This window comes from Pan troglodytes, chromosome 1, assembly GCF_028858775.2.
Source record: "Pan troglodytes isolate AG18354 chromosome 1, NHGRI_mPanTro3-v2.0_pri, whole genome shotgun sequence".
Lineage (NCBI taxonomy): Eukaryota > Metazoa > Chordata > Mammalia > Primates > Hominidae > Pan > Pan troglodytes.
Window position 1 is genome coordinate 110281304 of NC_072398.2, and position 25586 is coordinate 110306889.

Sequence of the window (25586 nt, forward strand, 5' to 3'; positions counted from 1 at the left end):
TTACGGTGCTGTGACTCCGATAGGATCAGATTCATCATTGGACCCCCAGACCTCTCACCCAGGACCCCAAGTGTGCACCTTTGAAGCCATTGTCTTCACTCCTGACTGATAGATCGGGGACACGCTAACACATGGGTTTATCATTTTTGCTTCCCATGGGGCATCTTTAATTGCTCTTGAGCAATGAAACTGTATTGATATTACTCTCTGTCAGCCATTGTAAGTTCAAGGTCCCAGAGGAAGGCTTGGGTCACCCAGAAATCCCGTTAATCTGAAATCAGATTTATAAGCCATATACCCTGCATCTTGAAACCCTCCTGCTCTTTTCAGGACCCTGTTTATAATTTTTAATATGCTAACATAATGAAGGGCTCTTTGCTTGGAAGAGTAATACTTTTAGCAGGTTGCTTTATTTACCAAGGCCAGCTTAATTCTTAGCTTATAAGAATCAGTTCTTACGTGTTTATTACAGATATTTCTTAAGAAGCAGAGTTGAGCCTTCATCATAAATAACTGTTAAAGTAAGGATCAGAATTAGCATGTGCACCTTGACATCACCATACCAGGATACTGCTCAATGTTGTGATGGTTGTATTGACTAATAGAACCTGTCTTTCTCTGACATTTTTGTAGAGACTTAAGAAACAATGAAATTTCATGGGCCATAGAAGATGCTAGTGAAGCCTTTGCTGGACTCACAAGTCTCACTAAACTGTATGTATTATAATATTTATGTATGTCTACATAGGCATGTTTTCAAGAACCGGCTGTAAATATGATTGAATTATGTTTATTTCATATGGCTACAAAGTCTGAGCTTTCTGACACTCTGGGAGCTCTGTGGGGTTTCTTTGTTTGTTTGTTCGTTTTTTTGAGACTGAGTCTCACTCTGTATCCCAGGCTGGGATGCAGTGGCGCGATCTCGGCTCACTACAACCTCTGCCTCCTAGGTCCTGGTTCAAGCAATTCTCCTGCCTCAGCCTCCTGAGTAGCTTGGATTACAAGCGCATGCCACCACGCCCAGCTAATTTTTGTATTTTTAGTAGAGACAGGGTTTCACCATCTTGGCCAGGCTGGTCTTGAACTCCTGACCTCGTGATCTGCCTGCTTCAGCCTCCCAAAGTGCCCGGATTATAGGTATGAGCCACTGAACTTGGCTGGTTTTTTTCTTTTCTTTTTTTTTTTTTTTGAGACAGGGTCTTGCTCTGTCACCCAGGCTGGAGTGCTGTGGTGCAATCACAGCTCACAGCAGCTTCAACCTCCTAGGCTCAAGTGATCTCCCACCTTGGCCTCCTAAGGAGCTAGGACTAAAGGTGTGTATCACCATGCCTAGCTAATTAAAATTTTTTTTTTGTAGAGACAGAGTCTCACTATATTGCCCAGGCTGGTGTTGAACTCCTGGGCTCAAGTGATCCTCCCACCTTGGCCTCCCAAAGTGCTGGGATTATAGGCATGAGCCCCCATGCCCAGCTAGTTTTTTTGTTTTTGTGTTTTTTTGTTGTTGTTGTCAGGGCACTTTTTATTGAAAAAGCATTCCTGTGGACACTTAAAGAGAAGTTATTTATGGAAGTAGAATTTCTATTCAAGTAAAAGGAATGCATTGAGAAAGTAGAGTAATGTGTTGGTAATCTGTTTAATTTGTAGTTTGTTTAATTGTAGGAGATTTATGAGTAATTTATCTAGCAGAAGTAGAGCATTCTCTCACATAAGATTTTAGATCTTTTCCCATGAGAAGAATTTCTCCAAAGGTTCACACTTGTCTGAATTTCTTTCATCTGACAATCTTTTGCTCTGAATGGAGACATGAGGAATATAATGAATTTAACATCTGAAAATTACCAGTTTATCAGTGGTCAAGATGGTTGTTCACCTCATTGAGCTTTAACATCTTGATAGACACTTTTATGCTATGTTTTGCATTGATTAATAATTAAATTTCATAACTTTCTTAAAAATGCACGTTCTCATCAAATTGTACACATTAAATATGTGTAGTTTTTAGTATATCAATTGTACCTCAGTAAAGCTGTTAAGTATATAAAAAAGTACGCTAGGCTTATTTTCACTTTTTATAGGTAAATGTTTAATGAATTTAATTTTGTTTAGTGGAGAGCTTTCTTAGAAAGATCTGTTTATATTTCAGAATCTTACAAGGAAACCAGATTAAGTCAATTACAAAGAAAGCATTCATTGGTCTTGAATCCCTTGAGCATCTGTAAGTATTTTGCATACATTTTGCTTACTCTATAAATAATCTTTGCTATTAGCAGAGGTTTTCATGACCATGTAAAGTGTTTATGTAACTTGATATAGAAATGGTGACTGATAATGTTTCATTTCTCTTTATTTCAGAGATTTGAACAATAATGCTATAATGTCTATCCAAGAAAATGCATTTTCTCAGACTCATTTAAAAGAACTGTAAGTAACTTGTCTTTTTAAAATCACCAGTTGGATCATTGTTCCTGCTTGTTGTGCTTAAAGTGTGATGGGAGTGACCCAAGTTATTTCCAAAAGCACACAGTTCAGGCAGGAAAAAAGAAAGTATTAATACTCAGTTATTTAAGCGGCTAGAGGTAATTTTAAAATAGCCAACATTGAAAAGCCCAGAGTGTGTGGCACCAAGACCTTCTGTTTTGCCTGTTCTACCAATGCTTATAATTAGGAGACCTCAGCACTGCTCCTTATGCTTTATGTATACCCTACTGTTCCTTTTTGGATTATCAGAAACATGTGTTACCAGTTCTTAACACCTTGTGTGGGTTACAATAAAGGTATTATGTGATTTTGTTTTATAGTTTCCGAGGTGATTTAACAGTTAGTATAATTGTCAGAGACGGTTCTCTAACCTGTTCAAACTACTAAAATGTCAAAATAGACAAGTGTGTGTATGTATCATTTTATACCCTTTTTCATTGATGAGTTTTAAAAATTGTTCTTACTGGTTTCGAGATTTCCCTAGGGGATTGGAGGTTAGTTGGGCATTGGTATTATTTATATTTATATATTTTTATATTTTTTTGGAGACAGTCTTACTCTGTCCCCTAGGCTGGAGTGCAGTGGTGCGATCTCGGCCCACTGCAACCTCTGCCTCCTGGGTTCAAGCGGTTCTCACCTCAGCCTCCTGAGTAGCTGGGATTACAGGCGCCTGCCACCACACCCGGCTAATGTTTGTATTTTTAGTAGAGACAGGGTTTCGCCATGTTGGCCAGCTGGTCTCGAACTCCTGACCTCAGGTGATTTGTCTGCTTCAGCCTCCCAAAGTGTTGGGATTACAGGCGTGAGCCACCGGTCCCGCCTGGTATTATTTTTAAACTCTATTGATTCAAATATGCAGTCAGGGGTAAGAACCACTAGATTATAGAAATTATTTTGCCTTGCCTGGGAAGCTACTCAAAGGATACTCTGTGGAGCAGAACTGGTTGATGAGAAGATAAGGATAGAAATGCAGAATAAGCCTTTAGAAACTTTTAGAACAATTTGACATTACTGTGACACTTTTGTTGTAGTTTATAAAAGTATTAGTCTGCAGTGGATTGGAAATTTAAAAGACTGGTCCTTACCATGGATAATTTGAGATGCACTGGAAATGTGTGAGTTTTCAAACTGCCTAGGTTCAAATCCTTACTCCATTCCTTACAACTGTGTGATAATGGGCAAACTGTTAGCCTACGACTCAGTTTCTGTTCCCAGAATGGGAATAGCACCTCCCTCAGGGTTATGTGAAGATAAAGTGAGATAACTTGTTTACTCAAATATTTATTCATAATCTGCTATGTAGGATACTGTTCTGGATGATGAAAACATTAGTGCACAAGACAGAGTCTCTGTACTCATAGCATATTACAGTAAATCCTAGTGAGGAAGATAAATAATAGACCAGTAGATATATAATATCTCATCAGGTAACAACTGAAGAAAAAAAAAACTAAGTCAAAGGTATGAAGAGTGGTGGGGATTGCTATTTTAGATAAAGCAGTGAGGGGAAACTCTTTTGAAGATACAGCATTTGAACCAGGACCTTAATGAAATGGCAAACCATGTGAACACTGGGTGAATGGCTTTCCAGGCACAAGGAGTAGGAAGTAAAATGAGTTTAGAGAGTTAAGCAGAGTAGAATAATTAAATATCTACAATTTTTTGATATTAATCATCTTATTTCTCATTAGTCGTTCTCTTCATTTGTTCCAGTATTTTTTTTTTAATTTAATTTTTTTTTTGAGATGCAATCTCGCTCTTGCCCAGGCAGGAGTCCAGTGGTGCCATCTCAGCTCACTGCAACCTCTGCCTCCCGGGTTCAAGTGATTCTCCTGCCTCAGCCCCCTGAGTAGCTGGGACTACAGGCACCCCCCACCACGCCCGGTTAATTTTTTTGTATTTTTAGTAGAGATGAGGTTTCACTGTGTTAGCCAGGATGGTCTCAATCTCCTGACCTCGTGATCCGCCCGCCTCGGCCTCCCAAAGTGCTGGGATTACAGGCATGAGCCACCGCGCCTGGCCTGTCAAGATATATTTTTTTTTACCCCAAACTGCTTTGTTCTAACCTACCTTTTTTGTTGTTCTTGAAAAGCATATCGAATTTACAGTTTTAATAGGTCCAACAATAAAATTATGTTCATATTTTTCTTTTTAAAGAGAGAGTTAGGAGGCAGATCATAATAGACCACGAGGAATTAGGATTTTTGCTTTCTTGTGTGCATTAGGAAACTGGAGGGTTTTGAGAAAATGCTCAGCACAGAGCTTGGCACAGAGTAGAAGCTGAGTAATGTTAACAATAAAAACTAAAATTAAAATGTTATGAAAATCATCATTAGTTATTTTTTGCCAGATTTTTGAAGTAGATATTTTGATCTGTTGAGATATTTTGAGTTATTTCTCATAGGCTTAGTTTAATTATAAGTTGTGACTTACTACAAATTAGTATACTCTGCCCCCCTAGTTTAATTATAAGTTGTGACTTACTACAAATTAGTATACTCTGCCCCCCTCCTTTTTTTTTTGCCTGAGAGCTGGCAAGAAAGTTTTAACTGTTACAAGAACTCAGTTTAACATAAAATTTAAACAGTAGGTCAAAGCAAATATTGCAGTCTCAATCTTCAGAGAGTCATTTAATAATTTGAGAGTTGTCACAAAGATTCTTTGCTTAACCAACCCGTAGGCAAGCCCTTAAACCTTCTCCTAGGCCTAGCTGTGTAAAATCCAATTTTAGCACAAACCCTGTAAAACCAGTTTAGCAAGAACTCTTCCTCATTGTAGACCATTCCCAGGTGATGTCTGATCACCCTGGCCTGTCTTCAGCAAGAATCCTGTTAGGGTTTAGCCAGAGTCTTCCTTACTCTGGATGTTATTTTTTAGTAATTTCACATCCACTGAGTGGGATGAAAGCAAACCCACCTTGCTCCTTGGCTATACTTGCCCTTGCTGTTTCCCTACTGTCTCTCCCTCACTGAGTCGAACCCAGTCTCTCTCCCCAGCTGCAACATCACATTGCCGTGGTCCCTATATCTATTGAGATGATCCTGAATAACGTCTACCTTACCATGCTTTAACAAGTATCACTGAGTAATTTTTTATTTAACAGTTACGGTGCTGTGACTCCGATAGGATCAGATTCATCATTGGACCCCCAGACCTCTCACCCAGGACCCCAAGTGTGCACCTTTGAAGCCATTGTCTTCACTCCTGACTGATAGATCGGGGATCCAATGGTGAGTCAGACTAACGAACCATTGCTCTGGACAAACATCTGTTGAAGCTGGTAAGGAAAGATTTCGATTCTCAAGATTGTGAATATGTTCTCTGGAGTTGGGCTAGAGGCCAGACTTCTTTTGAAAGGTACCTCCTGGGCTTGAAGGTCTTCTTCCTGGCTCTCTTTCCTGAGTGGAGTTTATTCCCTGACTCCCTGGACTAAAAGTCCTTGGAACTCTGTGAGGCTACTCTGTTGTCTCTAATGGATCCTACTTCTCCCATGGCAATTTCTCTGGCATCTGAATCCCCTCTGTTTGAGCCCCTGCTAACTATATTGCTCCACTACTGGTTCTGTCCACCTCCTCCTTGTTGGACCTTTATTGGCCTGTTTGGAATACTTAAGATCTCCCCAGACCGCATCCTGTAAGCTGTCTTTCTTCCCATTGCTACTGCTCCTTATTCCTCCTCTTACCACCTTTAATGTTCCTTCCAGTTCCCTTGAGCCCTTTGATATGACTTCCTTCAAATTCTTACATCCTCCATCCATCTGTCCACCCACTGCTAGACTTTTTCCTTCTCATTCTGGACTCTTTGTCACTGGGACTGTAGGCCCCCCACCCTTCCTGGGGATCTCTCAGGGGACTTGGGGACTCCCAAAAGTAATGACTTGGGTTGAAAAGGAAAAAGAACAATTGGAAATAGACTAAGTATTTTATCTACACTCAGATGGGCTTTGGAGATATCCAGACAGCCCCTAGATGTCTCTTCAGCCTCCATAAGATTACACATCATGGCAAAATAAAAGTTTTTTTTTTTTGAGATGGAGTCTCCCTCTGTCACATAGGCTGGAGTGCAGTGGCACGATCTCAGCTCACTGCAGCCTCTGCCTTCCGGGTTCAAGCAGTTCTGCCTCAGCCTCCTGAATAGCTGGGATTACAGGCGCCCACCACCACACCCAGCTAATTTTTGTATCTTTAGAAAAGAGGAGTGACCTCGTCCAATTTATGTTTTCTTAGGTATAATATAAGCTGGACTCAAAAGACCTGGGCTCATATCCTAACTCTACCATTTATTTTAGACGTGATACTGAATGCCTCCAAAATCTCAGTTTCCATTTCTAGAAAATGGAATTGAAAATGCCTACCTCGACCGGGCGCGGTGGCTCATGTCTGTAATCCCAGTACTTTGGGAGGCCGAGGCGGGCAGATCACGAGGTCATGAGTTCGAGACCAGCCTGGCCAATATGGTGAAACCCTGTCTCTACTAAAAATACAAAAATTAACCAGGCGTGGTGGCATGTGCCTGTAATCCCAGCTACTCAGGTGGCTGAGGCAGGAGAATTGCTTGAACCCGGGAGGTGGAGGTTGCGGTGAGCTGAGATCTCACCACTGCACTCCAGCCTGGGTGACAGAGCAAGACTCTGTCTCAAAAAATAAATAAATAAATAAATAAATAAAGTATTTAGCCCAGTGCCTGGCCACAGACGAAACTTAATTCACAGTAGCTTCCTTCACTTCTATGTCTTTTGCTTCTTTCCATTCTTCATATACTAACCAAATCCTGACCACAAGTACTTAACAGAGTATACGGTATTCTCTCAACAAATGTGTGGATAGATTATACTAAAATATTGCTAGTGGTTGTCTTTGAGTAGTGAGGATTTGAGGAGCTTTCTCCCCCTCTTGGTTTAGTGGTACTTTCTAATTTTCTACTATAATTATATAACTTTAATGGAAAGTATTTTAAAATTTATATGCAAGTTTTTCATACACCTCCTATTATTGATGCAAAGCCTTGTGGGGAATACCGAAAAGTATAGAGAGATTTTAATAAATGTTGACCTAAAAAGTATTATAAATATGACTTTTAAAGTAACCAAAAGCAACCAACAATTCTCAGTAAAAAAGTTGCATTAGAGCCAGGTGTGGTGGCTCATGCCTGTAATCCCAGATACTCAGAAAGCTCAGGTGGGAGGATCCTCTGAGTCCAGGAGTTGGAGACCAGTCTGGGCAACACAGCAAGTTCCTGTCTCACAACACAGTTGCATTAAAGTTCCTGCAATAGCAGTTTGTTCAAACCAACTGTTAGAGAAAAAATTACTCAATGAAACTTGTTAAAGCATTATAAAAGCATAGTAATCTTTACCAGTGCCCCTCTTGTTTAATAACAATATGTCAACTTTGAACAGTTGAACAATGTAAGTCAATTTTTTTCATTCTTAAAATTGAAACTTTGCCAGGCGTGGTGGCTCACGCCTGTAATCCCAGCATCTGGGAGGCCAAGGCAGGTGGATCACGAGGTCAAGAGATCAAGACCATCCTGGCCAATATGGTGAAACCCCGTCTCTACTAAAAATACAAAAATTAGCTGGGCATGGTGGCACGCACTTGTAGTCCCAGCTACTTGGGAGGCTGAGGCAGGAGAATCGCTTGAACCCGGGAGGCAGAGGTTGCAGTGGGCCGAGATTGTGCCACTGCACTCCAGCCTGGGCAACAGAGCGAGACTCTGTCTCAAAAAAAAAAAGAGTTAAAATTGAAATTTCTGTGGAATCAGATCTTAGATACTTTATGCCAAACATTAAACTTGATAAGGATTTGATCATGCACATAAAGCAAGTTCTCAAAATCATTTACTTTCCCTGCTTCTAAGTGGATGGGACATTTAAGGGGTCATTGAGAGAAAATACTGATTTTTCAGATATGTTTTACAGGGTTATAAACCACAAATACTTTTTCAGTGCTCTTAGTTTAGATTGCATTACACATTGCACGGTGTTGAAGTGGGTTTTCTTTTTGTTTTGTTTTTGGGAGACAGTCTCACTCTGTTGCCCAGGCTGATGTGCAGTGGCGTGATCTCAGCTCACTGCAACTTCTGCCTCCCGGGTTCAAGCAGTTCTCCTGCCTCAGCCTACCAAGTAGCTGGGATTATAGGTACCATCCACCACGCCCAGCTAATTTTTGTATTTTTAGTAGAGATAGGGTTTCGCCATGTTGGCCAGGCTGGTCTGGAACTCCTGACCACAGGTGATCCGCCCGCCTCTGCCTCCCAAAGTGCTAGGATTACAGGTGTGAGCCACTGAGCCTGGCCTAGTGCTGAAGTGTTTTTAGTGTTGATGAAAATAATTTGACAATAATTATATGTTGTCTACAACAAAGATCTCTCAATGCTCCAATATATAGTAAGTGTTTCCCCATACTTTCATGGGAAAAATTTAAACCTCAAAAATTTAAAGAAAGGTACAATTAACACCCCTATACCCTTTATCTAGATTCACCAATTGTTAACTTTTTGCTGAATTTGTTCTATTTCCCTCCCTCCTCCTCTCTCATTTTATCTCTTGCTCTCTCTCCACATACACACAAATATATATATATACATATATGCACAGTTTTTTTGCTGACCATTTAAAAGTTGCAGCCATGATGACACTTCACCTCTAAATATCTCAGCATGTATTTTTTAAGAACAAGTACATTTTCTAACGAAGACATCACCATTACCACACCCAAAGAAATTAACATCGATAAGGTAATATTAACTAATACAGAGTCCATACTCAGATTTCCCCAATGTTAAAAAAAGTCATTTGCAGATGTTTTTTTTCAATCAAGGATCACACATTTCATTTTATTGTAATGATTCTTTAGTCGTCTTCAAAACAGATCCCTGGCCACCCTTCTTCCCCTCTCTTTTTTTAGTGTCTTTCATGAGGTTGATATATTTAAAGAATTTTGGCTGACAGTCTCAATTTGTTTTCTCATGATTTATGTTAAATGTTTTTGGCAAGAATAATGGATAGGTGTGTGGTAAGGTTTTAATACTGAAGACGTTTAGAATGAAAAGTAAAACAAAGGATGCTTTTCCTCTTTTCTTTCCTGCAGGATTCTGAACACAAGCAGTTTGCTCTGTGACTGCCATTTGAAGTGGCTACTTCAATGGTTGGTTGATAATAACTTTCAACATTCTGTGAATGTAAGCTGTGCACACCCTGAATGGCTAGCAGGGCAAAGCATCCTGAATGTGGATCTGAAAGATTTTGTCTGTGGTTTGTATTTTTGTTTTAAAATTTTATATATTACACACTTATAATCTTAACAGAATTAAAAAAATTAAACCAGAATGGTTTTCCACTAGGAATTTTTGTAATCATACAGTTTTAATTGCCATTAAAAATGATCACAGGCATTTTAATGAATGAAGGCTTTTCTCTTTTAGAGGGACTGTTAACCTTAGGTTAGGTATTTGGTAGTCAGATTCCTGAATCAAGCAATATGAGTTTTTTTATATGAACATTTTTAGTAGATCTTGAAAAGTGCCACCAGGTACTTTCCAAAAAGATAGCACTAGTTTAAAGTTGTCACCAGCAATGTATGAATATACTGATTCTGTGTGTTTCATATTTTTTGTGTGGTTTCATAACATTAAAGTGGCAGAGTTTTGTTTTTTCCTTGAGGGGAGAGAGATAGTCATAGACAAGTTGTCCTGATTCTAGCACTTATAATTTCAAATATACTTTTTTTTTTTTTTTTTTCCTAATGGAGTCTTGCTGCGTCACCCAGGCTGGAGTGCAGTGGTGCGATCTCAGCTCACTGCAACCTCTGCCTCCCGGGTTCAAGCGATTCTCCTGTCTCAGCCTCCTGAGTAGCTGGGATTACAGGCGTGTGCCACCATACCTGGCTAATTTTTGTATGTTTAGTAGAGACGGGGTTTTGCCATGTTGGCCAGGCTGGTCTTGAACTCCTGACCTCAGGTGATCTGCCTGCCTCTGCCTCCCAAAGTGTTGGGATTACAGGTGTGAGCCACCGTGCCCAGACAATTTCAAGTATACTTCTATATTATTCTTTCTCAATTTGGAAAATTTTCCTTTACACTTAAATGTCCTTTAGGCCGGGCACTGTGGCTCACACCTGTAATCCCAGCACTTTGGGAGGCTGAGGCAGGTGGGTCATCTGGGGTCTGGAGTTCGAGACCAGCCTGGCCAGCATGGCGAAACCCTGACTCTACTAAAAATACAAAAATTAGCTGGGCGTGGTGGCACATGCCTGTAATCCCAGCTTCTCTGGAGGCTGAGGCGGGAGAATCGCTTGAACCGAGAGTTGGAGGTTGCAGTGAGGCAAGATTGTGCCACTGCATTCCAGTCTGGGCAACAGAGTGAGACTCTGTCTCAAAAAAACAATTTTTTTTTTCTTTAAAGTGGAATGACTGATTCTTAGCTTTACATAGGAGAACTTTCAGATCAGTGTATCTATGTTGGATATCCCTAGTATCTCTGATCATTTGAGTACCTATATATTGCCAAATCTGTTTTCACAATGTACTTAAAGATGGTTGGAACGGAACACACACTTGGAAGTTCGGGCTCACAAAATACATCCATTGTTTTTTACAAAGTTTAAAGAAGAAAACAGAATCTAGTAAAGGTTAAATTCTGCTGACATTGCCACACATTCCCTTTTTACTTAGTTTTAAATATAGACATACCATATATTTCTTCCTCCCCTTCCACTTAACTGCTTTTATGGCACAATGAAATGTTATCCAGTGGAGATACTGGTTAAGAATTTATATACCTGCTTCTCTCAATCAGTCCAATAACATTATTAATTATGAATCCATATTTTATTAGCCAGTCCTAAGCCAATCTTCAGCTGGACATTTGACCTATTTGGATTTTTCACTACTTCAGGTGAAACCTGTGCACATACAAAATGCTTTCAAATAATTTGTTTTATTAGGTATTCTCTGTGAAATATAAATCATTCATAATCCCCCCATTTTATATTGGCTCAGAAAGGATAATGGTTATATATATACATATATTTTTTGAGACAGAGTCTCGCTCTTTTGCCCAGGCTGGAGTGAAGTGGCGTGATCTCGGCTCACTAGCCACCTCTACCCCCCGGGTTCAAGTGATTCTCATTCCTCAGCTTCTCAAGTAGCTGGGATTACAGGCGGCCGCCACCTCGCCTGGGTAATTTTTGTGTTTTTAGAAGTGACGGGGTTTCGCCGTGTTGGTCAGGCTGGTCTCGAACTCCTGACCTGAGTTGATCCACCCACTTCGACCTCCGAAAGTGCTAGGATTACAGGTGTGAGCCACCACGCCTGGCCATATACATGTTTATCTATCACATACATATATACAAGGGGTAATAGAAGTAGAACTTGTCTTGAAATCCTAATATAAGGTTTCTGTTTTTCCCCAATAACTGATAATGCTTGAGAAATATATTCTGAGCACACGGGTGACAGTAAGGGCTAGTAGAAAAGTGCTGGATCCTGAAGTCAGGAAACCTGAGTTCCAGTCCAGGCTCTGCCACTGACTGACATGTCTTTGAGCAAGTCATTTGAATTTTCTGGGCCTCATTTCCCCCATCTTTAAACAAGGGAATTGGACTGTAGCTCTGTAGTCTCTTTCAACTTTAATATGCCACTTTGTAAACAGAACACACAATTTTATAGTATTTGTTTTAAAATTGAATCTAAAGCAAAAATAAATAACTGACTTGGCTACGGATGCATTTTTTTCCCCTTAGATGATTTTCTCAAGCCACAGATAAGGACACATCCTGAAACCATAATTGCTCTAAGAGGCATGAATGTGACTCTGACGTGCACTGCAGTGAGCAGCAGTGATTCACCCATGTCCACTGTGTGGCGCAAAGACAGTGAAATCCTGTATGACGTGGATACTGAGAATTTTGTTCGTTATTGGCAGCAAGCTGGAGAAGCTCTGGAATATACTAGTATCTTACATCTTTTCAATGTGAATTTCACAGATGAAGGAAAATATCAGTGTATTGTTACTAATCACTTTGGTTCTAATTATTCTCAGAAAGCCAAACTGACTGTAAATGGTAAGGAATTATGCTCCTTGATTTTTTTTTAGTTTAGAAGGATTTTTCATGTTCAGTTTTGAATCACTTGAGAGAATTAGACTAAATCTGACATTTAAGTAGGACTCTTACTGTTACTGTCTTTTGAGTTGTGATAACTTATCAAGTGGGTGGGATTTTTGGATTAGTCAGTCTGCCCACTTATGGTCTCTAATTGGTCTTTGGTTGAAGGGTAAGTGCTGTGGCCCCCTAGGAGATGTGCTACTTTCACTGCTGTTTATGCTTTTGAAGACATTCTTATGAAATTCTCAGTTTTCATTCCAGAACCATAAATCTCTCTTGATAACTATGAAATTTATTCCTGATGGGCCTTCTAATAACTGGGAATATTTAGGACATTTTTGGGTCTAATGGTCATTATCATTGTCTAAATGTAGTTACACAGGATCATTTGTGTGTGTGTGTGTGTGTGTGTGTATTTTTATTTATTTATTTTAATTTCTCTTGTTTTTTGTTTTGAGATGGAGTCTCGCTCTGTCGCCCAGGATGGAATGCAGTGGCATGATCTCGGCTCACTGCAAATTCCGCCTCCCAGGTTCAAGTGATTCTCCTGTCTCCTGTAATTCGAGTAGCTGGAATTACAGATGTGCGCCACCAGGCCCATCTAATTTTTGTATTTTTAGTAGAGACAAAGTTTCACCATTTTGGCCAGGTTGGTCTCAGACTCCTGAGCGCAAGTGATCCGCCTGCCTTGGCCTCCCAAAGTATTCGGATTACAGGCATGAACCACTGCACCCAGCCTTATTTCAGTACCTTTTGGGGTACAAGTGAGTTTTTTTCCCATGGATGAATTATAGTGGTGCATTCTGAGAATTTAGTGCACCCATCACTGAGTAGTGTACATAGTATCTAATGTGTAGTTTTTTATCCCTAGCCCCCGCTCACCCTCTCCATTCTGAATCTCTAACGTCCATGATACCACTCTGTATGCCTTTGTGTACTCATACTTAGCTCCCATTTATAAGTGAGAACATATGGTGTTTGGTTTTCCACTCCACACAGGATCATTTTAAAAATGAATACTCTTCTTTCCTGCAAAAGCTTCTTAAAAACAGCTTGATTTATCTATTGCCTATTAAATTGAATAACTACAACATTTTAGGGTTTGTACAACCAAAAGATTACTTATGTTTCACTTCTGTGTTTTTTAATGATACTTTTGAAGGCATAAGTTTTTTTTAGCATGCAGTTTCCTTGATAGCTTTGTAGATGTTGGTTTGGGAACATTTTTGAGATGGACTCTCACTCTGTCATGCAGGCTGGAGTGCAGTGGTGTGATCTCAGCTCACTGCAACCTTCGCCTCCTAGTTTCAAGTGATTCTCCTGCCTCAGCCTCCCAGGGAAGCATCATTTAGCTTCATAAGTGAGAGAGTCATAGTAAATACCAGGTTCTAAAATACGAAGTTCAAAGAAGGTTTGTGGCCTTCTGCTTTCCCTAGTTCCAGCTGATGATTAAGTGTATCATGCATCCTAGAAGACAGAGTCATCAGTGTGCTCCAAATACTCTGAGGTTCTGGAAGAAAAGGTGTTCTCAAAACCATATTCACTCTTGGCTGGGTGCTGTGGCTCAGGCTTGTAGTCCCAGCACTTTGGGAGGCCAAGGTGGGAGGATAGCTTGAGGCCAGGAATTTGAAGCTGCAGTGAGCTATGATTGCGCCAGTGTACTCCCGCCTGGACAGCAGAGCAAGACCCTATCTCTAAAGTTTGTTTTTGTTTTTTTAAATTTATAAAACTATATTCACTCTCAATCAGAGAGCCTGTCTTCACAAAGAAATGGAACATTAGGGGGTGTCTTGCCTACTAGATTCTTTCATGCCTATTTGTATGCATATATGTGTCTTTGTTCCCTTGCCCACTTTTTCTTGGTGATTTTTCTGGAAACAGAGATGCCATCTTTTCTGAAAACGCCAATGGATCTGACTATTCGCACTGGTGCCATGGCCAGATTAGAATGTGCTGCAGAGGGACACCCTGCACCTCAGATTTCCTGGCAGAAAGATGGTGGTACTGACTTTCCTGCGGCTCGAGAAAGACGCATGCACGTCATGCCCGAGGATGACGTCTTCTTTATTGCCAATGTGAAAATAGAAGATATGGGAATCTATAGCTGCATGGCACAAAATACAGCAGGAGGTCTCTCAGCAAATGCTTCCCTAACAGTGTTAGGTACGTTTACTGCTCCGTGGGTCCCTGCTTTTGTTGGAGTCTTTGGGAGCTACTCTTGGTCTTAATGAGCAAGAAAAATAAGTTTGAGATTACCTCTGTGATTCTCAGATCTTTATCTTATTTCACAGTTTTATGCAAGGTTATGTCAGTCTAGGAATTAGTGGGTCAGATAACTGAAATGTGGGAAAATACATAGGGCAAAATTAGGTAGGCATCCTTGTCACAATAATTGAAAGTTCAAATTCCTTTATCAGCTTATCTTTTTAAGTCCCTCTCTGTAAGGTTTCTGTTTCATGTAGGTGTGTTTACTATTCAGTGAGTTTGCATTGAGAGTTCCACTGTTCTTTTAGGAGTATCCCAGCCATTTGATGCTGCTTCACTTATTGCTTGATAGGAACCTAAGATTATTTAACTGTTTGCTCCTAGTTCATTTTCAAAAAAAATTTAATACAAAAAAAAAAAAAAAAAGATGTGTTTTCTGGTTAGAGTTTCTGCTTTCCTTTTCAGTGTGTTCTTCTTAACCCTATTTCTGGTAAAATGCCTTTTTTTCCTAAAAATTTTCCCCTGCTAGCCTGGGTTTTTTTTGTTGTTGTTGTTTGTTTGTTTTGTTTTTTCTTCCTTATTACAATACTTTTCTTCATGGAACTGAAATCCAGGGTAAATTCTACTTTCCAGTTCTCTATTTTCCTAGATGTCAGTTATTATTATTATTTTTTTTAAGTTTGTTGGTTTGTATTGTTTACTTGTATAACCAGAAAAATAAGAAGTCATTTATTTATTTATTTATTTATTTATTTATTTATTTTGAGACAGAGTCTCATTCTGTTGCCCAGGCTGGAATGCAGTGGCACAATCTCGACTCAGAGCAACCTCCACTTCCCGGGTTCAAGTGATTCTCCTGCCTCAGCCTCCTGAGTAGCTGGTACTACAGGCATGTACCACTGCGCCCAGCTAATTTTTGTATTTTTTTTAGAGACGGGGTTTCACCATGTTGGTCAGGCTGGTCTCGAACTCCTGACCTCATGATCCGCCTGCCTCAGCCTTAGAAAAATAAGTCATTTATTGTTTTAAAATGTTAAGATATACAGAAAATTAGGAAAAGGGGAGGAAAGTCACTCAAATACTTAAGGATTTTAGCATATTCTAGACTTTCCCCTCTCACTTTTATGTAGTCAAATATACCTACATTTTTTTCATTTAATATTGTACCACAAGTTGCCTTGTTATTAAAGTCTTTGTAAAAGATCATGTGACTATAATTTACTTCATCATTTTTCTGCTAGATTTAAAAATATTTTTCTTTATTCTTTAAAGTTACACATTTTGTAGTAAACATCTTTGCGTATAAATCTTTGAATTTCTTTTTTTTTTAAGTTATTTTTAGTCTTTTTTAATGGGTCACCCCTGCTCACCCCCTCCAGCTATGCAGCTGCCCTGAACTTCTTTCTTAGGATAGCTTGCCTAAGCTGGAATTATCGAGAAAAGATTGAGGCTTTTTTCAGGATTTTGTTCTGAAACATTAACTTCTAATCCTCCCATGAGTATATAAAATTACTCATTTTATTATACCCCCATTGGTCTAATTCAGTAGGAATTAGGGAATAAAATTGCCTAACTTTTCATTTTTTTTTTAAATGTTTTCCTATTAGAGACACCCTCATTTATTAGACCCCTGGAGGATAAGACAGTAACCCGAGGTGAAACTGCGGTGTTACAGTGCATAGCTGGAGGGAGTCCTGCCCCTCGTCTCAACTGGACTAAAGATGATGGGCCTTTGCTGGTGACAGAACGACATTTCTTTGCTGCAGCCAATCAGCTTCTCATCATTGTAGATGCCGGGCTAGAAGATGCTGGGAAATATACCTGCATTATGTCTAACACCCTTGGGACAGAACGTGGCCACATTTACCTAAATGTCATTTCATCCCCCAATTGTGACTCTTCCCAGAGTAGCATTGGGCATGAAGATGATGGCTGGACCACAGTTGGCATTGTCATCATTGTTGTGGTCTGCTGTGTTGTTGGCACTTCTTTGATCTGGGTCATTGTTATTTACCACATGAGAAGGAAAAATGAAGACTATAGTATCACAAACACAGGTAAGTGTACCCACATGACACCTATGGCTTGTACTTCAGTCAAGAATGTAGTATAGGATTAATTGTACAATATAAAAAACTGAGAGCTGGTCATAGTAGCACATGCCTGTACTCCCAGCTACTCAGGAGGATGAGGTGGGAGGACTGCTTGAGCCCAGGAGTTCAAGGCCCACCTGGGCAACATAGCGAGACCTCATCTTCCCCCTCAAAAAACTGAAGAGCTGTGATACATTACCTGATATGTGATAGAAGGGAGTTTTTGTTGTTAAAATGTTCAACTTCTTTGATATAACAGAACCTCTTTGAGGAATAGGTTCATAACAGAACCTCTTTGAGGAAAGAATTTTGTTTATTTGAGATAGGGTGTTACTGTAATGCCCAGGTCAGAGTGTATCGGTACTTTCATGGCTCACTGCAGCGTTGACTTCCCAGGCTCAGGTGATTCTCCCATCTTGGCCTTCTGAGAAGCGGGGACTATAGGCATGTGCCACCGCGCCTGACTAAGTTTTTATATTTTTAGTGGAGTCGGGTTTTGCCATGTTGCCCAAGCTGGTCTCAAACTCCTGGGCTCTAGCAGTTTGTCCACCTTGGCCTCTCAGAGTGCTGGGATTACAGGCATGAGCCACTGCGTCTGACCAATTTTAAGAATTTGTAAATACTTTTTTTTTTTTTTTTGAGATAGAATCTCGCTCTGTTGCCAGGCTGGAGTGCAGCGGCATGATCTTGGCTCAATGCAACTTCCACTTCCCGGGTTCAAGCGATTCTCCTGACTCAGCCTCCTGAGTAGCTGGGACTACAGGCGTGTGCCACCATGCCCAGCTAATTTTTGTATTTTTAGTTGAGACGGGGTTTCACCATGTTGACCAGGATGGTCTCAATCTTTTGACCTTGTGATCCACCCACCTTGGCCTCCCAGAGGGCTGGGATTACAAGCGTGAGCCACCACGCCCGGCCAAACTTTACTTCTAAAAACGCATTACAGATGCATTCTCTTTAATGTCTAAGGCTCCTTTTCATCATAATTTTGCTGTAAGGAAGAGTGGAGCCCTTGTGATTGAGATCAGTCTCTTTTTTTCCCTTGAATATCAAACTGGATCATGGAGGTCAGTCTTTTACACCTCTCACCCTGGAATCCTGCAAGAAAAGAAATCTAGGCAGATAGATTATGAAAGCGTGGCAGTAGATAAGATTTCAACCTTTAGGTTTTGTTTCTTTCAATGAAACTTTTAAAGTGAAACTTTGAGAAGAATTCTAGTGAGAAATAGTTTTAGGGGAAGTACCAAGAGCTGTTGCGGTCCTAGGTACGTACAGTTTTTCTTGCTAATAGTATCAAAGTGGAACACATTTGCAAAATAGTCTTCTGAGTGTTGGCTTCAACTGCCTACCTTTGAGAGTTAAAAATGTCTCTTTTACAGAGGAGCTCAATCTGCCTGCAGACATTCCCAGCTACTTGTCTTCCCAAGGAACGCTGTCTCAGCCACAGGAAGGCTACAGCAACTCTGAGGCAGGCAGTCATCAGCAACTTATGCCTCCTGCCAATGGATATATACACAAAGGCACTGACGGTAATGACTGTTGTTTATGGTTACAATTTTAGCCTATTCTATTGAGTTTACTTTTCAGTGTGTAGTTTCTCCATTAATCTGAAGCAATATTTTAAAGTAAGATACCTAATGAAAGCATTTAGCCACATGCAAAATAGGATGAAAATTGACTAAAGTCTTAAAAGGATATGAAAATCATCTTACAGAGTGGAGAAACACATTAAACAAGAGATCAGAGTACACATCAGAGGCTCCCAAACTTGTGTAATTATAGGAAAGGGATATTCTGCAAACTTTTTTCAGGTATCTCTTTCTTACCCTTTTCAGGCGTGGGCATCCTTCAGACCACATCCAAGGGAGGCCGGTTTCTCTTCCTGACAGGTAGACATTCAGTAAAGTTTAAAAGGTAGCTAGGAGCCAGGCATGGTGGCATGCCTGTAGTCCCATCTATCCACGAGGCTGAAGCAGGATTACTTGAGGCCAGGAGTTCGAGGCTGTATTGTGCTGTGAGTGCACCTATGAATAGCCACTGTACTCTAGCCTGGACAACATAGCAAGACTCCCCACCTCTAAAAGAAATCAACAAATGGTAGCAATGGTTCTCAGCATATACTGGAGAACATCAGAGAGATGTAAAGAGTTCTCTAATTAAATGAACCTGACATCCCAACACGTAGAGATGCGTACCCATACACAGAGTTCTTCTCCCTCCACCCTTTTCATAGCCTCGCTCCCATAGGGAGTGACAGAACTGAATGAATTAAGGGACAGAAGAATTGGGTTTAATTGATACTTCTTCCTTTTTCCAGCTCTGTGACCATGAAGCTAGTTACTTAAGATCTGAGCTTTACTTTTCTAATTTTTAAATAAAGAGACAATAATTTGTAAAGCACTTCCCCCAAGAGTCTCACAGATCTTTTCAGCAAATCTGTGTGGTACTTCAAATACTATACAAATGGAAGATTTATTCCATTTCTTCAGAGACTTTTTTAGGCTGGGTGTCAACAGAACTTTATCTAATTGATAAATTGGATTTTGGCTTTTCATGAAAAATATAGTACTTCTGACTCTTTTTTTGTTTTTGAGAAGGCGTCTCATTCTGTTACCCAGGCTGGAGTGCAGTGGCACGATCTCAGCTCACTGCAACCTCCACCTCCCAGGTTCAAGCGATTCCTCTGCCTCAGCCTCCTAAGTAGCTGGGATTACAGGTGTGCGCCACCATACCCGGCTAATTTTTGTATTTTTAGTAGAGACGGGGGTTTCACCATGTTGGTCAGGCTGGTCTTGAACCGCTGACCTTGTGATCTGCCTGCCTCAGCCTCCCAAAGTGCTGGGATTACAGGCATGAGCCACCGCACCTGGCCGGCATTTCTGACTTTTAAAAGAATACTTAAAAGTCTGTTCTTTGAAGTATGTGGGAAATAACACTGCTTTCTGGGTTAAACTAAATTACTTTTCACTGTCTTCCAATTCTAACATTCTGTTGCATGATTTTTTTTTGTTTTGTTTTTTGGTTTTTTTGAGACAGAGTTTCATTCTTGTCACCCAGGCTGGAGTGCAATGGCACCATCTCAGCTCACTGTAACCTTTGCCTCCCGGGTTCAAGCGATTCTCCTGCCTCAGCCTCCTGAGTAGCTGGGATTACAGGCATCTGTCACCATGCCCGGCTTATTTTGTATTTTTAGTAGAGATGGGGTTTCACCATATTGGCCAGGCTGGTCTCAAACTTCGGACCTCAGGTGATCCACCTGCCTCGGCCTCCCCAAGTGCTGGGCTTACAGGCATGAGCCACTGCTCCTGGCCTGTTGCATGATTTTGAATAAGTAACTCACTCTTTATTTCTCACTCTCTCTTCTCTCCTTCATCATTCAGTTTTCAAAGCACATAATAATCCAGGGAGTTCATTGTTAAACCTATACTTCTGTCAACCGTGTACTTGTCAGGCAGGACTTCTCATTGTCAGAAGCTTTCCCTAGGGATGCTTGTAGCAATTGGTGTTACTTAACCTCTTGACTCATGAAAGTAACATGGTTTTTCATGAAGTGAAGTCATCATAACTCCTTATTCTCTGACTTAGTTTGCTTAAGCCAAGCATGTGTCTTGTAGCACAGTACCAGCCTTATCTTGCTCCCTTAATTTGGGCATGATCTGTCTATCCACGATAGACAGAGATGGTTCAGTGTAGTTTTCAAGAGCATGGGCTCTGGAGCCAGAATGGCTGTTTCTGCTCCTCACTCTGGCAGTATGACTTTGTTTTTTTTTTTTTTGGAGACAGAGTCTCGCTGTGTCGCCCAGGCTGGAGTGCAGTGGCGTGATCTCGGCTCACTGCAAGCTCCGCCTCCCGGGTTCACGCCATCTTCCTGCCTCAGCCTCCCGAGTAGCTGGGACTACCGGCGCACGCCACCACGCTTGGCTAATTTTTTGTATTTTTAGTAGAGACGGGGTTTCACCGTGTTAGCCAGGATGGTCTAGATCTCCTTACCTTGTGATCTGCCCGCCTCGGCCTCCCAAAGTGCTGGGATTACAGGCGTGAGCCACCGCACCCGGCAGCGGTATGACTTTGGTTAAGTTACTTAACTTCTCTGTGCTTTAGTTTACCCTATCTGTAAAGTGGGGATAATAATAATACCTACCTCATAGGGATGTTGTGAGGATTAATGAATCAATTCACAGAAATGGCTTGAAACTTCACCTACTTTATAAAGTAAGTGCTCAATACATGCTAGCAGTGATGATGACAACTTTTGAAGAAAACTGATGATTGGCAAAAAATAATTCCTTAACAGAAAGATATTTAGATTCTTTTTCTTGTTATTAGGTGGCACTGGTACCTGGGTGATTTGCTCAGATTGTTATGACAATGCCAACATCTACTCCAGGACCCGAGAATACTGTCCATACACCTATATTGCTGAGGAGGACGTTCTTGATCAGACACTGTCCAGCCTCATGGTCCAAATGCCTAAAGAGACATATTTAGTACATCCTCCCCAGGATACTACTGCCCTAGAGAGCCTGATACCGTCAGCCAACAGAGAGCCATCTGCCTTTCCCACCAACCATGAGAGGATAAGTGAGAAGAAACTTCCCTCCACTCAGATGAGCGGTGGTAAGGGATGTATTTTTGTTGTTATTTTGTTTTTACTTTTGTCTAATTGACTCTTCCTTCTATCATATAGGTAGTGCTCTCATTTGACAGGAAGCAAGCAGATGGGTATATAGGAGTAACTGGCCATTGTTAAATGGTATAAACTATAGCCAGAGATTTCTGCATACTAGAGTTACAAAGAAGTCTTCATCTATAGGATGGAAACAACTTTTGTGGGGGTAACAGGATCACACTACTGAAAATTCAGAGGCCATACACAAAAAGCTTTTAAAAGGTTTCATACAGGCTATTTATTTATTTATTTGAGACAGAGTATCACTGTGTCATCCAGGTTGGAATGTAGTGGCGCAATCTTGGCTCATGCCAACCTCTGCCTCCCTGGTTCAAGCAATTCTCATGCCTCAGCCTCCCAAGAAGCTGGGACTACAGGCGTGCACCACCACACCCAGCTAATTTTTGTATTTTTAGTAGAGGTGGGGTTTAACCATGTTGGCCAGGCTGGTCATGAACTCCTGACCTCATGCGATTGCCTGCCTTGGCCTCCCAAAGTGCTGAGATTACAGGTGTGAGCCACCGCACCTGGTATCATATAGGGTCTTAATTTTTCTCCGATCTTTATTTAAATAAAAGAATAAAATATGGGGGGCCGGGCACAGTGGCTCACGCCTGTAATCTTAGCACTTTCGGAGGCCAAAGCAGGTGGATCATTTGAGGTCAGGAGTTTGAGACCAGCCTGGCCAACATAGGGAAACCCTGTCTCCACTAAAAATACAAAAATTAGCCTAACATGGTGGTGCATGCCTGTAGTCCCACCTACTCGGGAAGCTGAGGCACGAGAATCACTTAAGCTCGAGATGGAGGTTGCAGTGAGCTGAGATCGTGCCACTGCACTCCAGCCTGGGCAACAGAGTGAGACTCTGTCTCCAAAAAATAGTAATAATAAAATTTGGGCATAATTTGGTGATGGTTTTTACTGAGAAGATTTTTTTTTTTTTTTTTTTTTTTTTTTTTTTTTTTTTTTTTTTTTTAGGAAATGGAGGTTTGCTCTTGTTTCCCAAGCTGGAGTGCAATGATGTCATCTCGGCTCACCAGGACCTCTGCCTCCCGGGTTCAAGCAATTCTCCTGTCTCAGCCTCCTGAGTAGCTGGGATTACAGGCATGTGCCACCATGCCCAGCTGATATTCTATTTTTAGTAGAGATGGGGTTTCTCCATGTTGGTCAGGCTGGTCTCAAACTCCCGACCTCAGGTGAGCCACCCACCTTGGCCTCCCAAAGTGCTGGGATTACAGGCATGAGCCACCGTGCCCGGCCTACTGAGAAGTTTTTTTTTTTTTATTTGAGATGGAGTCTAGCCCTGTTGCCCAGGCTGGAGTCCAGTGGCGTGATCTCAACTCACTGCAACCTCTGCCTCCCCAGGTTCAAGCGATTTTCCTGCCTCAGCCTCCTGAGTAGCTGGGATTACAGGCATGTGCCACCACAACCGGCTAATTTTTTGTATCTTTATAAGATGGGGTTTCACCATGTTGTCCAGGCTGGTCTCGAACTGCTGACCTCGTGATCTGCCTGCCTTGGCCTCCCAAAGTGCTGGGATTACAGGCGTGAGCCACCATGCCTGGCTGAGAAGAGTTTTAAATGTTTTGTTTTGTTGCTGTTCTAGCAGGTAAACATTTAATTTCAGCTTCACTTGGCGGGTGTTTTTTTCTATGAGGTATGATCAAGGTCATAAGTGAGAACGCAGTTTTGGGCTTGTGTCCCCTGTCTCACATGGCCCAGGAAAAGAAATATACATTATGTTGTATAGATTAGGCATTTGATAACCACTTGGCATTTGAAACAAAACTCTTTCTAAATCATGAAGAGTAATGCTGAGCATGTGTGTCTTCCTGTCCATCCAAGCTTTTCATCAGCTTTCATCCTTCTGTCAGCCTGACATGGAAGAGCACTGGAATAGGGTAGGAGGTCATGCTGGGCATGGTGGCTCACGCCTGTAATCCCAGCACTTTGGGAGGCTGACGCGGGTGGATCATGAGGTCAGGAGTTCGAGACCAGCCTGGCCAACATGGTGAAACCCCATCTCTTCTAAAAAAATTAAAAATTAGCTGGGCGTGGTGGTGGGCGCCTGTAATCCCAGCTACTTGGGAGGCTGAGGCAGGAGAATCACTTGAACCCAGGAGGCGGAGCTTGCAGTGAGCTGAGATTGAGTGATTGCACTCCAGCCTGGACATCAGGGTGAGACTCCGTCTCAAAAAAAAAAAAAGACAGGGTAGGAGGTGAGAACTACAGGTTTACAGAGGAAGGCAAAGTATACTGTGATACTCCCGGGGATGGTTCTGGCAGGAGCGAATAATCTAATGTCCCACGTTAGATTATGTCCCACAGGTTACAGGATCATGCTTTTGATTTTAATTTTAGTAGGACTTGAAACATTCAAGATGGTAGTGAGGGCGCATGAAACTCTTCAGGATGAAATCTGGGCAGAGACTTATTAATTAATTTTGCATTTACTACTTCATGTCCCACATTAGATCAATTACTCCTGCCAGAACCATTCCTGCAAGTATCTGAGTTAGGCTCACTTTTTTTTTTTTTTTTTTTTTTTTTTTGAGATACAGAGTCTCGCTCTGTCGCCCAGGCTGGAGTGCAGTGGCACGGTCTCGGCTCACTGCAACCTCCGCTTTCCGGGTTCAAGCGAGTCTCCTTGAAACTGGGAAAATGAGAAGCCTTGCCCACGAATCTCCAGCGCAAAAAGCAGCAGCTTTTTCCTCCCCAGCTCCTTTCTGCGTCGGCGGCGAAGAGAGAGCTCTGCTCCCTGCTTTTTTAGAAAATGGATTTGACGTGGCCGAACCTGCGGCTAGCCGTGCGACCCGCACAAGGGAGGGACTGTTCTCAGTAGGAGGCTGGACTCAGAGCGGCGCGGCGCCCAGGGCTGTTTCGTGAGCTGGAGCCAGCGGCTGCCCGGGCGGCGGTGCGCGCACTCTCCAGGCTGAGACACGACTGGCTGGCACGAGTTGCTCGGCACCAGCTGAGCTGTCAACCGCGAGCGGAGGCGGGGCTCCCGACAACCAGTGTGCTGGGGCAGAATCGGCCCAGGTTGCACGCCCCCTGGACCACCCTCGCGTCTCCCCGACCCCTCTCTCGCTGGCTCAGATGAATGATGACGGCAGAGGGCAGAGAGCTTAGAGGACGCCGTACCAAGCCCCGTCCCTCGCCCATCCCAACGAAGGTCTTAGAATACAATCAACCAACTACAGGAAGAATTTGTAGAGGAGGTTTTCTTGTGTGTCTGCATCGCCCCACCCACAGGTAACCCCAGAGCCAGAGATGGAGTCTAGGAAGGTTTAGGAGCAATCCCGGCTGAATGCAGATGTATGCCCTACGTGGTCATGGAACACGGTGTTGTCTTCCTAGAGATGTGACATGCCAGTTTCACCATTAATCCAGGGACAGGACCCTTCATCAGGAAGGGAAGCATCCCAACAAAACCTTACAGCCCTATTAGCTGCCTGTATCTCAGACATCTCCTGTTTTAGGGTATTCTACCTCCTCGTTTTTCAGTTTCGCCAGCAACTGGGCTCTACCAATAGCTTCAAGGAGGGAGAAGCTTCCTGACTCCCAGAACACTAGAAAAGCCTCAAGACAGTAGCCATCAGGACCTAGACACTCCCTTGTGACTGTTTTAAGATCATGGAAAAGGGCTTTTTGGAGATGGCATTGCCTCAGGCCCTGTACCATGTACTTATGTATCAAGATTTAAACAAGGCAGACATACTATAATTAGAGTGCTTGCCACCCTGAAGCTCCTTTTTAGCTTTCAAATGAGACCGTTTTATTAAATGACATAATCACTGTTATTATTAGCACGATCACTGACCTTTTTTTATTTGAAAAAGGCTTTATAGTGCCCACATGTGGCAATGTTAATTTCGTTGTACTTGTTTCAGAGATGATAAATTTGAGACCCCAAAAGGCCCAAAGTCTCTGCTAAGGTTCTGATACAGGCTGTGTTCTCCATTGGATGGCCCCAGAGATATGTTCCCTGAATTTCTAAAGCTACGACCCACAAGACTTCTCCAGGATGAATTTATT

General features: G+C 41.8%; 2 protein-coding genes and 1 pseudogene across 10 annotated transcripts in view; all 3 read left to right on the forward strand.

Moving 5' to 3' along the window:
• The window catches only part of LOC129137511 (sortilin-like), a 57741-nt gene extending 57029 nt beyond the window's left edge, over positions 1 to 712 (forward strand). For both annotated transcript variants that reach the window (XM_054669815.2, XM_054669809.2), the window contains exon 9: positions 1 to 712. The gene's annotated coding sequence lies outside the window, so the exon portion shown is untranslated.
• Positions 131 to 25351, forward strand: LOC112208004 (leucine-rich repeats and immunoglobulin-like domains protein 2). 8 transcript variants are annotated; one of them, XM_054669658.2, is made up of 11 exons: positions 131 to 219; positions 634 to 714; positions 2144 to 2215; positions 2353 to 2421; positions 9570 to 9733; positions 12222 to 12542; positions 14466 to 14747; positions 16397 to 16846; positions 18262 to 18411; positions 21209 to 21499; positions 24107 to 25351. In XM_054669658.2, the coding sequence occupies exons 4-11, from the start codon at positions 2375 to 2377 to the stop codon at positions 24214 to 24216; spliced, it is 1815 nt and encodes a 604-aa protein (XP_054525633.1). In that variant the 5' UTR covers positions 131 to 219; positions 634 to 714; positions 2144 to 2215; positions 2353 to 2374; the 3' UTR covers positions 24217 to 25351. The 8 variants fall into 8 exon arrangements, with proteins under 8 accessions (XP_054525633.1, XP_054525617.1, XP_054525614.1 ...); XM_054669642.2 differs by having other exon boundaries at positions 170 to 714; positions 24113 to 25351; XM_054669639.2 differs by lacking the exon at positions 24107 to 25351 and adding an exon at positions 22530 to 24089 and having other exon boundaries at positions 170 to 714.
• LOC129137512 (notch homolog 2 N-terminal-like protein A) overlaps positions 24652 to 25586 on the forward strand; it is a 30406-nt pseudogene continuing 29471 nt past the window's right edge.